This window comes from Mustela erminea, chromosome 4, assembly GCF_009829155.1.
Source record: "Mustela erminea isolate mMusErm1 chromosome 4, mMusErm1.Pri, whole genome shotgun sequence".
NCBI lineage: Eukaryota > Metazoa > Chordata > Mammalia > Carnivora > Mustelidae > Mustela > Mustela erminea.
This window is the reverse complement of record NC_045617.1, coordinates 118146706-118161938: the sequence shown is the minus strand read 5'-3', so window position 1 is coordinate 118161938 and position 15233 is coordinate 118146706. Positions and strand designations below refer to the sequence as shown.

The window sequence follows — 15233 nt, the reverse complement described above, 5'->3', positions numbered from 1 at the left end:
TGAAACCAAAAGCAGAAATCAAAAAAGACTGCTGGTTTCAACTTCGTAAAAATTCACAAAGTGAAAAAATGTTAAAAAACAAGTTAAAAGACAAACTAGAGGAAAGGCAAGTATTTAGCGAGATGCTCATTTCCTTAATATGCAAACAACTCAAATCAATTAGAGAAAGAATAACAATCCCATTGAGGTAGATAGGAAAACACTAGTAAGTCATAAAAAAGTACAAAACGCCTCAATAAATCTGGGGAAGATCACAAAATAAAGATATGGGAAGATGTCCTACCTCATTCATAATTAAAGCAATTAAATTAAAACGAATACATTTTTAACCTATCAAACCAGCATCAATGTAAGGACAAAGATCATTCTTGGGCTGATAAAAGTGTGTGGCAAAACAAGCACTCTTATACACTGATAGTAAAAATAAATTTGTTACAATATTTTTGAAGTGAATTTGATATTACCTATCAAAATTTAAATTGCCCATGTACGCAACCCCAGCAATTCCACTTCTAGAACTGTACTTACAAGTATATAAACATACCTGTACCACAGCAGCTTTATAAAAGCAAATACCTGGAAACTAGCTGTCCATCAACAAGGATATATTTAAATAAAATATAGTCAGCCACAATGAAATAAATACCACGCACCCATTAAAAGAAGTGATGTTCACAGCATACTGTGAAGTTAAACTAATCTGGGAACAATGCGTATAGTATGACTCCATTTGCATGTGTGTACATATGGGGGAGGAGATGAGACTCCTCTCCTACACCAGTGATCTACTGATCATGCTCTCCCAGTTAAAAAATCTGCATCTACAGATCATGCTCTCCCAGTTAGAAAGACTCTTGGCAGCTGAAGTAGATGATTGATCTGAAATGACATACTTGACAATGTATCAAAGTTTGTTTTAAAGCACTGTGGAGAAAATTTCCCAACAAGACCTAACATTTAAGACCGAAAGACATCTATCAAGAACTACTTTCGGGGTGCCTGGGTGGCACAGTGGGTTAAAGCCTCTGCCTTCGGCTCAGGTCATGGTCCCAGAGTCCTGGGATCCAGCCAGCCCTGCATCGGGCTCTCTGCTCAGCGGGGAGCCTGCTTCCTCCTCTCTCTGACTGCCTCTCTGCCTACTTGTAATCTCTGTCTGTCAAATAAATAAATAAATAAATAATATTAAAAAAAAAAAAAAAAAACTATGGAACGCCTGGGTGGCTCAGTTGGTTAAGCAGCTGCCTTCGGCTCAGGTCATGATCCCAGGGTTCCCACATCGGGCTCCTTGCTCGGCAGGGAGCCTGCTTCTCCCTCTGCCTCTGCCTGCCTCTTTGTCTGCCTGTGCCCGCTCTCTCTCCCTCTGTCTCTGGCAAATAAATAAATAAAATCTTTAAAAAAAAAAAAACTACTTTCATTGATTTTTAACTATCTATACAGAAGACAGTTCTTTTTCAGGAAAAAAAAAACTGTAGGAGGAAAGATTTAAATCTGTATGTAGAACAGAAAAGTATAGCAATAACTTCTCATTAGCATACATATGGACTCTGTGACCACTCTGATCAAATACAGGCTTACAAAGGCATGAGGTGTCTCTGAACAAAACAGAGTAATGGCCACTTCCGGAGAATAAGTTGAGAGAGGGAAAACACAGGGATTTACATACTATCTAAACTTTTCACCAGAAACCTGTATTAGTTTTATAATTATGTAACAAAATAAAATTTTGACAAGTAAAAAAATAGAAAACTGAAAAAATGCGCAAAATATAACTCACACATATCAATTTTTTAAATGCCGAAGACATCAAAAAGTAAGGACATTTATAGGTATTAAAACTATGTAGAACAACATCTGGGAAGGTACACAGGAAACTGACAGTAAATACCATCTCTCACAGAGATACAAAACCTAGACTTATAAAAAAACCTATCTTTCACTGAGAAAACTTCAGTACTATTTGAATAATTATGTTGTTCATAATAATGATTATTTTTTAATGTATGTACAAGATTCAGCAATAAAACTGTACAATGAATTTTCATAACTGATCCCTGCTACAACGCAGCTAAACCTCGAAAACAGCATGCTCAGGAAAAGAAGCCAGCCACAAAGGCTACATGCTGCACATTTACAGTTACATACAATATCCAGAAAATGCAAATTCAAGAGAGACAGACAGCAGAATGTGGTTGCCTGGTTGCGGGGGAGGGAACTGACCACAAACTGGCATAAACCTTACTGGAGGGGTGCCTGGTGGCTCAATCGGTTAAGGGAACAACTCTTGATTTCTGCTCAGGTCAGGATCTCAGAGTTGTGAAATCAAGCCCCACCTAGGCCTCTGAGCTGGGAGTGGAGCCTGCTGAAGATTCTCACTCTCCCTCCACACTCCATGCTTCCCTCCAGGCCTCTAGCATGCTCCCCATCAAAAACAAACAAACAATAAAAGTAAAATACTGTTCTTCCAGTGAGAAAAAAAAAGATTGGGGGGAAAAAAACCAAGACAGGGGTGCTTGGGTCCCTCAGTTGTTAAGTGTCTGCCTTTGGCTCAGGTCATGATCCCAGGGTCCTGGGATAGAGCCCAACATCCAGCTCCCGGCTCTCACTCCCCCCGTATTCCCTCTCTCACTCTTTCTCTCTTTCTTTCTTTTTCTGTCAATTAATTAATTAATTATTAAAGGGACAAAAAATTAATGACTCTGTAATCAGGATGACGGGTACACAGGGTTCATTATACTTTTTGTTTTTTAAGATTTTATTTATTTATTTGACAGAGATCACAAGTAGGCAGAGAGGCAGGCAGAGAGAGAGAGAGAGAGAGAGGAGGAAGAAGGCTCCCTGCTGAGCAGAGAGTCGGATGTGGGGCTCATCCCAGGACCACATGACCTGAGCTGAAGGCAGAGGCTTTAACCCACTGAGCCACCCAGGCACCCCTCGTTATACTTTTTCTTTTTCAAAATAAAAATATAAGTCTTTTAATAAAATAGCCAATGCACACACATAATACTTAAGATTTCACTAAGCAATCAAAGAAATGCAAACTAAAACATGTAATGCCTTTTATCTATCAGATAAATCTACACAGCAAAAAAAAAATTATCATTCCCAGAAAGCAAGTTTTAATGTGTAACTGTTCAGATTATTAATTGTTACATACTTCATGAAGGCAGTCTGTCAATGTTCAAAAACCTTCAAAAGGGCGTATCTTTGAGCTGGCAATTCCACTTCTAAGAATTTCTCCAATATAAATATATAAGCTATACATCACAATTTCTTAAAACATTAATAGAGAAGGAAATAATTAGGCAAGCAGACACACATTTGTAATAGTGAAAAACAACCACAACAATATCAATAAATGGCTTAACTAAGTTACAAAATAAGTAATGGAATACTAGCAGCCATGAAAAACAGACATAGCAAAATATCTACGCTCAGTGAAAAAGCAGGCTGTAAAGCATTACGTCTTATATTTTAACTTAAAAATACATCATACATATATATATTGATATACCCATTTATGTGAACACAAACTGACAACTGAGTAGTATTACAAGTGGCTTTATTTCTTTATTGTCTTTCCTCAACATTTCTGAATTTGCTGGTTTTCTGTATTCAGTATTACTACTCTAACAGGAAAAAAAATTTCCTTTCCAAAAAAGCTCACTTTCTGAGCAAAAAAAAAAATGGATAAAGGGCATGTTCAGCCAATTCATAAAAGAAATACAAATGCACATTTAGGACATAAAAGTACTCATTAGAAATGACAAAATATTAATTAAAACAAGTCACTTTTTTTAATCTACAAAACTGAAAAAAATTCTTTTGATTGTAATATGCTGCATTGATGAAGTATTAAAGGAACAGTTACTCACACAGTAGTGGTGGAAATACAAATTAGTCTGACCTTTACGAGAGAGACAATTTGGCAATTAAATATTAAGAGCATTAAAAGCCATGTTTATCTTTTTTTTTTTTTTAAAGATTTTTATTTATTTATTTGACAGAGAGAGATCACAAGTAGGCAGAGAGGCAGGCAGAGAGAGAGAGGAGGAAGCAGGCTCCCTGCCGAGCAGAGAGCCCGATGCGGGACTCGATCCCGGGACGCGAGATCATGACCTGAGCCGAAGGCAGCGGTTTAACCCACTGAGCCACCCAGGTGCCCCAAAAGCCATGTTTATCTTTAGCCCAGCAATCTAATTCTAGGAAAAAATTCTAAGGAAATAATTAAGGATACAAGCAAAGATTTACCTACAGGGATATTCTGAGTTTATAGTGATAAAAAATTAAAAACAACACTGATATCCAACAAAAAAGGTTTATTAAATTATTCTATATCCATGTAACGGAATACTATGAAGCCTTAAAAGTGCAGAAATGAATTAAAAATATAATAGTCATATTTTAAGTGAAAGCAGATTATAAGTAGTGTGTGTAGTAGTTAAAGAGTATCCACCAAAACTCACACAAACCCAGAACCCCAGTAAGTGATCTTATATGGAAATAATCTTTGCAGATCCAATTAGTTCAGAAGATGTCAGATTAGGCTGGGCCAGAAATCCAACCGACTGGTGTCCTCCTGGGGAGACACACGCACAAGGAAGAAGGCCATGTGACTACTGAGGCAGAGATTGGAGTAAAGAGCTACAAGCCTAGGCACCCCAAGAAATGCCACTGGAAGCTAAGAAGAGGTAAGGGAGTGTTCTTCTCTAGAAACCATCAGAGGGAGCACAGCCCCACTGATGGCCTGACTTCAACTTCTAGCCTCCAGAACTGTAAGAGAACAACTTTTTGTTCGAAACCAACCAGTTTGTGATAATTTGTTATGGCAGCCCTAGCAACCCACATGGTGTATAAAACACAGCAATGAGGAGCACAGGCTCTGGTTCCAAACTGCTTACGTGTGAATCCTATTTCTACCACTTATTATCCATGTAATCTTAAGCAAGTTATTTAACCTTACTGAGCCTCTTTTCCTTTTCTGTAAAATGAGGATAACAGTATTTATTTCCTAAAATGATTGTGAACATTAAATTACAGAGTAAACAATCACTTGAAACACTACCTAGAATACAGCAAATACTTCATTTTTGTAAAGCAAACAGGTACACATATTACAGTATGTATTACAAAAACACAGATGAAAAGATTTAAATTATTTACCTCTGGCTCCTGTGAGTGTGGCTTATTTTTGTTTTCTTTTTGTTCACTGGCACTTTCTAGCTGATCTACAATGATTTATGTCATAATAAAACTTTATGTCATTATAAAATAGTTTTTATTTTTAAATTTTAAAAAATGTAAAGGTAGCTGATTCCCAGTTGTATGCAAAACCCCATCCCTCAGCCAGTGATTTCTATTCTCCCAAAGCCTATTATCAAAGTATTTTTTTTTTTAATTAAAAAGCAAAATTTACTTTAGAAAATGAAAGCTGGGGTGCCTGGGTGACTCAGTCAGTTAAGCACCTGCCTTCAGCTCAGGTCATGATCCCGGGGCCCTGGGATGGAGCCCCACATCAGGCTCCCTGCTCAACGGGGAGTCTGCTTCTCCCTCTCTCTCTCTGCCTGCTGCTCCCTACCCTCTTTCTCCGTCAAATAAATAAAATCTTAAAAAAAGAAAAGCTGACCAGAAAGGATTTTAGAAGGACACTGTATCATTCAATCAATTGAGTAGTATGCTCTTGCTCCACAAGAGGCTGTGAATCACTGACCTCAAGCACAAGAATACAAGTGTGAACCCCTGGAAACACTCACAGAGCCAAGGCTTATACATAAGAAAACACAACGGTTCTTTTTTTTTTTTTTTAAGATTTTTTATCTACTTATTTGACAGAGAGAAAGGGCACAAGGAGAGGAAGTGGCAGGCAGAAGGGCAGGGAGAAGCAGGCTTCCGGCTGAGCAGGGAGCCCGATGCGGGGCTCAATCCCAGGACGCTAGGATCATTACCTGAGCAAAAGGCAGATGCTTAACTGGCTGAGTCACCAGAGGCGCCACAACTGTTCATTTTTTAAAGTGAGTCTTTTAAAATCTAGTACACAGTAAATTCAGTGGGGCTAAGTTCCATATTTGGAATAAACTGCTCTCCTCCCAAGATATATACTAACTTTGACAAATCATTAGAAAACCACTCGCAAAATCAATTACCCTTACAAGTTAAAAGTGTATTAGTTTCATCTGCACAAGGTGATTTTATAATAAGAATTAAACCTTTTCCATGAGTTTCAGTCGTGTTTGGGGTCCCTAAAAAGTTTAACTCATAAAATATGTTCCCTGACAATTATTTCACAAGCAAATTCAGACTAATTCACTAGTTAACACATTTTGCTCTTAACACAGCAAAACAAAGTTTTAATAATTACATGTAATTAATGGATGAGAAGACTCTCAATACAGTTGCTCAATACAGTGAAGGAATTCTATCGTATTTGAAGAGATCAAATCTACCACTGCACTTTTAGAAAACTACATACCTATTTGATGATCCTCTCCAAGTATCTTGACAACTAACTCAGTACAAGGGCTGTGGTATCCACTATACCAGATAGGAAGAACAATTATTCAAATTACAACACCGTTAAAAAATACACACACGCACGCACAAAGAAAATTCTCTAAGTATATGTGCACATACATATGGGTGCAAAATTCTATAGGCACGAAAATTTTCTAAAAGGTACAGAAGAAATACCTCCCACCTCAGCCTGGGGTTGGCTTCTCCTGCTCCCTCTGCCCCTCCCCTCACTGTGCATGTACTCTCTCTCACTCTCTGTCTCAAATAAATAAATAAAATCTTAAAAAGAAAGAAAAAAAGATATGCCAGAAAGTTAGAGGCAGATAAATCAGAACCAATCTTTAGAGGGTCCAGAATGTCAAGCTAAACTCTATTCTTTATCTGGTATGCAACAAGGGTATTGTTAAAGGTTTTTAAGAAAAAAATGGCCCAGATCAAAGCTGTGATTTCTAAGATTAATCTGGTAGTGCTAAGTCCACAAAATGGGCTGGAAGGGAGACAGCCTGGTGTAGAAAGCCAATTTAGAGAGTATTCCTGTTAAGGTGGAAGCAAGGGGAATGGAGAAAAGAGCTGCGAAGTACACAGTAGAGTGGAAACGAATGGGTTTTGGCAAATGATTTGAGGTGTCCAGGAACAAGAGAGCATTGGACAGAATTCAGTTCAAGCCTAACGTCTAGGAGACTAATGGAGCTATTAAAAGAAAAGAGAAAAAGAAAGAAAAGCTGGCTGGTAAGATGAGGAAAAGGACAGATTGACCTTTTAAAAACACAATTAGTTTTGGGCGCCAATAAAACATCCATAATACTTTCCCCCATCAGAAAACCTTGCACAGGGGCGCCTAGGTAGCTAAATATATTAAAGCCTCTGCCTTAGGCTCAGGTCATGATCCCAGGGTCCTGGGATCGAGCCCCACTTCGGGCTCTTTGCTCGGCAGGGAGCCTGCTTCCACCTCTCTCTCTGCCTGCCTCTCTGACAACTTGTGATTGCTGTCTGTCAAAAAAAAGAAAGAAAGAAAACCTTGCACACTTTTCTGGTCTAATTTTTACATTTAGCCAAAGATAGTATTTAATACAAGTAAAGGAAATAATGCAGAGTCAATGAGAAGCCAGTTCCAGGGCATCTGACATGATCAAAATTAAGCTACACAGGATTAAGTTGGACTCCTACCTCACACCCTGTACAAAAATTAACTCAAAATGAGTCAGTGACCGAAATATAAGAAGTGAAACTGTAAAACTCTCAGAAGAAAACACAGAAGAATCTTCACAACCTTGGATTAGCAATGGATTATTAGATATAATGCAAAAGGCACAAGCAACAACAAAAAAATTAGATAAACTGGACCACATCAAAATAAAACTGTGCACTGAAGGAAATCATCAAGAAAAATGAAAAGATAATCTACAGAATGGGAGGTAATATTTGCAAATCACATATAAGGATCTAGTATCCAGAATATATAAAGAACTCTTACAACTGAAGGAAAAGAAAGGACAAACAATCCAACTAAAAAAAAAGCAAAGGACTTGAATAAACACTTCTCCAAGAAAGTATACAAATGCCTAAAAAGCTTATTAAAAGACATTCAATATCATTAGTAATTAGAAAAATATAAATCAAAGTCATAATGAGGTACCACTTCATAGGTGTAAGAATGGCTATAATTTTTAAAAAGGAAAATAACAATGGTTGGCAAGGGAAAGAGAAATTGGGACAGAGACCTTTGTTCATTGTTAGGGGGGATTATCAAATAATTCAACCGCCGTGGAAAATAGTTTGATGGTTCCTCAAAAAGTTAAACATAGAATTACTGTATAATCCAGCTACTCAACTCCTAGGTATATAACCAAAAGAAGTAAAAACAGGTACTCAAATACATGCACATGCATCTTCATAGCAGCACTATTCACAATAGCCAGAAGTTGGAAATGGGTTGGCTCTCTGTCAACCGATGAATGGATAAATTGTGGTATGAACATCCGCTGAAATACTGTTTAGCCATAAAAAGGACTGAAGTACTGATACATGCTATACGACATGGATGAACCTTGAAAAACACTAGACACAAAAGGACTAATACTGTATGACTCCCTTCATATGAAATATCAGGAATAGGAACATGCATAGGGAAGAATTCAGACTGGCGGTTGTCAGGGCAAAGGGGAGAAAATGGACCTGGGTGGCTGCCAGGGCTTGAGTTTCCAAGGAATGATGAGCAACTGCTTTAACAGGTGTAGGGTTTCCTTTTGAGGTGATGAAAATGTTTCACTGGACATAGGTGGCAGCTACCACACTATGAATACATTAAATGCCACTGAATTGTTCACTTCATCATGGTTTCATTTTATGTTTCATTGATTTCATCTCAATTTTTAAAAAACCAACAATATTCCAAACAAAAAGTAAAAATAAGCTCTACGTCTTGTCATTCCTGAATCCATTTGTCACATTCTAGCCAAGCCAAGATCCTAGATGGCTCTGCTCCACTTGTTCTTTCCTGGTTTCACTCAGGAAACATCCTCTACCTACAATACACTGCCTTTCCATCAATTCAAATCCCCTAATTATTTCAAAACTTCTAAGAACACAACTTGCCCAGAGCAGTCATTCAATCTTCGTGAATCACTGGTTCTATTTGATTCAGTCCATCCCTACTTGTTCTGAAATTTTATTCAGTTAATTTAGTATTGCTAATTGAATGTTTCCTCATAATCCCCAAACTTTTCTCTGACCATTTCAGACATGTTCTTCTCCTCTTAGAGCACAAATTGTAATAGTGGCTGTCTTTTTGCGTTACACTGTCTGCGAAGGCTCTAGCCAAAACACATTGATTTAAATACTGTCTGGTTGGTAGTTTTTGCTGTTATATGCTACACAAACTTTCTGTGGAAGCAGTAGAAAGATAAGAGATGGCGAAGAAACCACCTCCATCCACCCTCATTGTAACAGAGACAAGTCCCCCAGCAACACTGTCTGTAAAGCACAACAATGTACTTTTTACTGCATTCCTTTTAAAACTAAAATGAATCTAGATGCTCTCTTTATAAACTTTTTTATATTATACCCAGAGTCTCAACTTGTATGTGCCACTCAGAAAGTTAAGAACAGGGTGGAAAAGAAGAACTCCAAACCAAGAACCCTCAACCTTCTTAAAAATGTCACAGAGCATGGGACACTAGGGTGGCCCAGTGGGTTGAGCAGCCATGTGCTCAGCAGAGAGTCTACTTGAGATTCTCTCTCTTCCCCTCCCTTTGCCCCTCCCCCCATGCTCTCCCTCTCCTTCTCCATCTTCCTCTCTCCCACTCTTGCCCTCTAAATCAATCAATCAAACATTTTTTTAAAAGTCAGAGAGCGCAAAACACTCTGTCATTAAGTGTTATGCAATCCTTCCCTACCCTCCTCCCAGAACTGCTGCTTGGCACACATTATATTCCAGAAACCCCATACTAACATCTTGGTTTATCTGTTATAAAGGGACTTGTCCTAGCCTCCTGCATATAAACCAGAGATTGGATCAGAAACTGATGTATCATGCAGGTGACAAGAAATGGATTAAGATTAGGCTGTAGAGGTACCATGAAATAAGAGATACAACTGATTTTCACATCTAGATTCTGATTTTGCTTCATTGTGTCAAATATACCTTTATTTTATCTAGTCCAGTGCCTCTGACAATCTTGACAAAGTCAACAAGACATGACTGTATAAAAATGTTTTTCCCTAGTTATTTTTCTAGAAAACATCTGTTCCACCCACGATGGACACATGTAATGTTCCAAAAAATACACACTACTTCCTGAAGACACCTGCAGGTAACTAGTATGTTGCAACACCACAACTGCAAAGTACCAGCCAAATGAACAGTCAACACTGGCTATATGCTAGTCAAAACTATTGTATTTATGCCTGTACCAAAAATAAGGCCAGTATTAATTCCGAAGTTAACGTCCTCTAAAAATCTAGAAGTATTAAAAAATAAAATAAAATCTAGGGGCATCTGGTTGGCTCAGTTGCTAGAGCATGCAATTCTCGATCCTGAGGTCTTAAGTTCAAGCCCCATGTTGGGCATGGAGCCTACTTTAACAATCAATCAAATCAAATCAAATTGAATCAAAATAAAATCTAAAAGTGTTATTTGCTTCTTGTCACAAATGCTAAAGAACAACTCACTTTAAAAACATGAGACAAATTATTTTGAGGGCCAGAAGTGAACTTAAAATCTTATGTAACATCAACTGTACACTTAAAATTGTTTAAAATGGTTTTATGTTAAATTTTTAAAAAATCATACGGAAGTTCTCCTCTGAATCATGTTGGTTCTCCCTTAAAACAAAGCAATCTATTTAGCTACATTAAAGGATGAGAAACCACTAAACTGAATGTGCTTAAATTATAAATGGTTAAAAAGCTTCAGTGATTTGAATTAACAGAAACTTTCTGACCTCTTAAGGAAGGTGTTTATTAGTCTTCATCTCCAAGGAGGATATATGCAATGAAAAAGTTTTAAATTGTAATAAAAGAGATTTAGTTTTGACAAAATTCTAACTAGAAATGCAATAAAACACTATAATAAGGTATCACACAAATCTCTACCCTCAGGGATGCACCAATAAGCTATCTGGGAAGGATTATATGCAATTCTTCAAGAAAAACTGGAATGAACTAGAGAATCTCTTAAGCCAGCTTCCAGTTTCAGAACTCCAGGTTCTATATTCACAGCCTAGTAATGTCTCTGCAAGACATTCCACCTGCAGAAAGTTCTAGTAATCTACGAGTCATTTCAGTTGGCTGCAGATACTAGGTCTTTCCAGCACACCATTTATTCACTTTATGTACTCACTTAGGAACTGAAAATTGACTACTTTTGTTAAGAGGCAGTTCCATCAATCTCCAGCAGGATGGTTGCCTGCCAGCTCAGGTATAAACACTTCAAAAATGCTTAAACTGAAACATACTTCATCCCAAATTAAACAAATAGAAATATCTACATAATGTGCAACAAGCTAAAGACTTGAGGGAAAAATGTAGGGTAGATAATTTACAAGACCAAAACATTCAATTCAGTCAGTTCTTCAACAGCTTCTTAAAAAGTTGTCTGTTACTGACAACAAAAAATACTTTTGAAAACAAAAGCATAGTCTTTCCAACCCAAGTTTCATTTTAGAAAATTTATGGCCTTCATTTTAAAATAATGATTTTGAATTTACCACATTATTTTCTAACCGTTATCAAACAATTGAATGGTGGTTATTTATTAAAACCCACAGCAAGCACTTACGAAGTCATAGTAAAGTTAATCATCTCAAATTCAACAGGTTAATCACAGCAATTTGAGATTTTGCCAATCTGTATTAGGACAATCTCAACAGTTTACAAAATTGGACATTTAAATGACACTTAAAAACAGTACATTTCTATATATTAACACAAATGTTGTGACAAGCACACATGCATGACTGTATTTATTTTAACTAGATTTTACTAAACAAAAATTTAACAAGACAAAGTATAGCCAGGTCAAAATAGGAATCAAAATACAATACTGGAGGGGCGCCTGGGTGGCTCAGTGGGTTAAGCCGCTGCCTTCGGCTCAGGTCATGATCTCAGGGTCCTGGGATCGAGCCCCGCATCGGGCTCTCTGCTCAGCAGGGAGCTTGCTTCCTCCTCTCTCTCTGTCTGCCTCTCTGCCTGCTTGTGATCTCTCTGTCAAATAAATAAAATCTTTAAAAAAAAAAAAAAATACAATACTGGAGCTAACTGCTTTCATTAGAAAGAAAAGAATAGCAAGCCTCACTCCCTTCAGTTCAAAAACAATTTTTCATTTTATAATCAAAAATAAAGAATATGACTTTTATAGCCAAAAAATGAGGTACTATCGCTTAAAGCTGAGTTATCACTTAATTGCCTGGATTCCTAAGCAGTTACTAACTTCTAACTGCTTTAAAACCTGAACCCATCTTTTAATGGCTCACTGCTTTGCTTAGAAATGTGTCACACCTTGATTTATACAAAGATGCCATCTCATTAGAATACATGCTGCTCTGTTAATAATTTTTCATTAAGAAATTCAAATAATGGGGCGCCTGAGTGGCTCAGTGGGTTAAAGCCTCTGCTTTCGGCTCAGGTCATGATCCCAGGGTTCTGGGATCGAGTCCCACATCCAGCTCTCTGCTCAGCAGAAGCCTGCTTCCCCTTCTCTCTCTGCCTGCCTCTCTGCCTACTTGTGATCTCTGTCTGTCAAATAAATAAATAAAATCTTTTTAAAAAAAAAATTCAAATAAAATTTCTATAATGCAACTATAATTTTTAAGTTTTTTTTCTTATCCACACTGTGCCTCACCTTTCACAACACCTAAAAACAAACAATCTTAGATGTTAAACAAACACACCTCAAACATATAAAATTCAGTACACTGGTTCTGTAGCCATAATTATACTAATAAATACTGAGTCTAAAGAACTAAAAACATACAGGGGCAGGGTTTAAACTGTACGACTCACAAGGGGGTGGGGAGAAATAATGATCCTTCCTACCAAACTGGCAGCAACAATATGCCAAGTTTCCTATGCTAAACTAGTGTAAACAAGGAAGAAAAAGACCTGGGGGTAGGAAGTAGGCAGGCAAGAGAACCCTCTTCAAGATACGGCTTTACTTCTAAATTTCACTAGTGTAATACCTGTTCTCAGTGTTTCCAATAACCCCTACCAAGGACTACTTAAACACCATAGGTTGGTCTTCTGAAAACTACTGTAGGCTGCAGTCCCTCTCTTAGATAATCCCAGATATAAAAGATAAGAAGTGGGGATCACAAATGCTTCTTCAATTATAAAGACTATCTCCTGCATTGAATGCCTCAAAAAGTTTTCTAAACATTTAGAAATTCAATTCTACTCTTGCTATAACAATCAAGTTTAAAAAGATAAAATAACAGGGCCTACCAATGATGCTCCAAAAAAAAAAAATATATCACACATCACCTTTGGCATGACCACAGCTACAGGTAAGATGATAAGATGAGCATCATTCCAGACAGGACTAGAAGAGGAATGGGATAAAGACTAGGCTTACCGCCTCTTTTTTTCTGGCATTGCCTGAGGCATTCAGTGGACATGGAATAAAGGGGAAACTGGCTGTATAAGTGATGCCAAGAGAAACAAGATTCCACATGTCAAGGGACTGAATGCCCAAACACTGAGAGCAAAGGGCACTCATCCCCCCTGGCTTTCTGACAAACGAAAAATGAGTTGTTTCACCTGAAATCCTTTCAAAGGAAGTCTAATGGTCTCTAGTTTATCACTCACCCTAAGTGAACTCAACCACCCTCCTAAGAGAACAAGGAGAAGCCTTGCTTATCAAAATAGCAAGCGCTACACATACAAAGCCAAGAAACACTCCTTTAGTCTAAGTGCCATGGTCTTCTGCCCCAATTCTACAAGGAGACTCCAAGCCAAAAAAAAAACTTGGTTCCCAGCCTAAGCCAAGTTCTCCATTTTCCCAAACATCCCAGACAACCGAGCTTTACTTCAGATAAGCCCTTCTCCATTCTGGCCTTCTGGAGTCCAGGGCTCCAGGGCCCTGAGAAAGTTCCCTCCTTCAAGATAATGTCCTTTCCTTCACTGTTCCTAAGGGTTTTCCAGACCCTGCCGCAGGTCTAGCTCTCCCCGGTCCTCCGTTAGTGGATCCCACTCCTCCCTGGCACTACTCTTCGGAAAGTCATCTCTCTTACCGTACTCACTTGTCCTCCCCCATAATATTTTTTTCCTTTTCCCTATTTGTCCTCGAATGAAGAAACACACACACACACACACACACACACACACACACACAATCTCCCAGGTCCTAATTCCCCAGTCTCTCCCGTGCCCCAGGTTCTTCCATAACACCTAATTCTCTCCCTCATCCCTGTTTTCCTCAACCCTAACTCCATACCCCAAGCTTTTTTCCCACCTCCCAAATTCAGATTTCCTGTGTTGTTTACTCCTAACCAACACCGCAACCTCTTGCTCCCAGGTCTACCCCTAAGCCTGGATACTCAAGTCTTTCCCCTCTTTCCACGTTCCTCGGCCCCCAATTCTCTGCGGAACCTCAGCAGCCCCTCCCCAGTCTCCCTTCCGCCCCTCCTGCACTCCGTGGCCCCCATTCCCCTCGTACGTCCTCTCTAGCCTTACTCAGCTCCCAAATTTCTCCCATGTCCTGGAGGCTCCCCCACACGCCCTCCACGACCGGAGAAGGGGGAGCCCCTGAGTGTCCGCCCGGCCCGCCCTGCCGCCGCGCTCGGGTGTCCCTTCCCTTCCCCGCGGGCCCCAGCGCTGGCGCGGCGGGGCCGGCTCACCAGTTGGTCATGTCCAGGAAGAAGGCGCAGCCGGCGGGGTTGAGCTGGAAGCCGAGCAGCCGCTGGAACTCGGAGATGAGCACGTCCTTGTCGGTGGTGCCCAAGCAGCTGAACTTCTGCATCAGCTCGGGGTCCAGGTCCACGTCCATGCCCTCCATGGCTGGGGCCGAACACCCGCTTCTCCGCCTCCTCAAAACCGAGCCGCCGCCGCCGCCGCGCCGCCGGGCCCGGGGACCGGGAGGGGGCCCGCTGCTAGCTGGCGCCGCGACCCCACTCCTTTGAGGTAGGCCCCGGGCCTCTCACCGCCTCATAGGGATAAACTCACTCAGCCACTCACTCACTCTCGCTCCCCCCCCTCCCACCCCCCCCAGCGCCGCCGCCTCCGCCGCCGCC

General features: G+C 39.5%; 1 protein-coding gene across 2 annotated transcripts in view; it reads right to left on the bottom strand.

Annotated features, from left to right (window-relative positions):
• ILRUN (inflammation and lipid regulator with UBA-like and NBR1-like domains) overlaps window positions 1-15221 on the bottom strand; it is a 90928-nt gene extending 75707 nt beyond the window's left edge. Inside the window, exon 1 of one of the 2 annotated variants that reach the window (XM_032340577.1) lies at window positions 14841-15221. In XM_032340577.1, coding sequence (XP_032196468.1) covers window positions 14841-14998 — 158 coding nt within the window. In that variant the 5' untranslated portion in view covers window positions 14999-15221. The remainder of the gene's footprint in view (window positions 1-14840) is intronic. The other variant, XM_032340576.1, reaches the window with a different exon arrangement.
• Window positions 15222-15233: the final 12 nt, after the last annotated feature.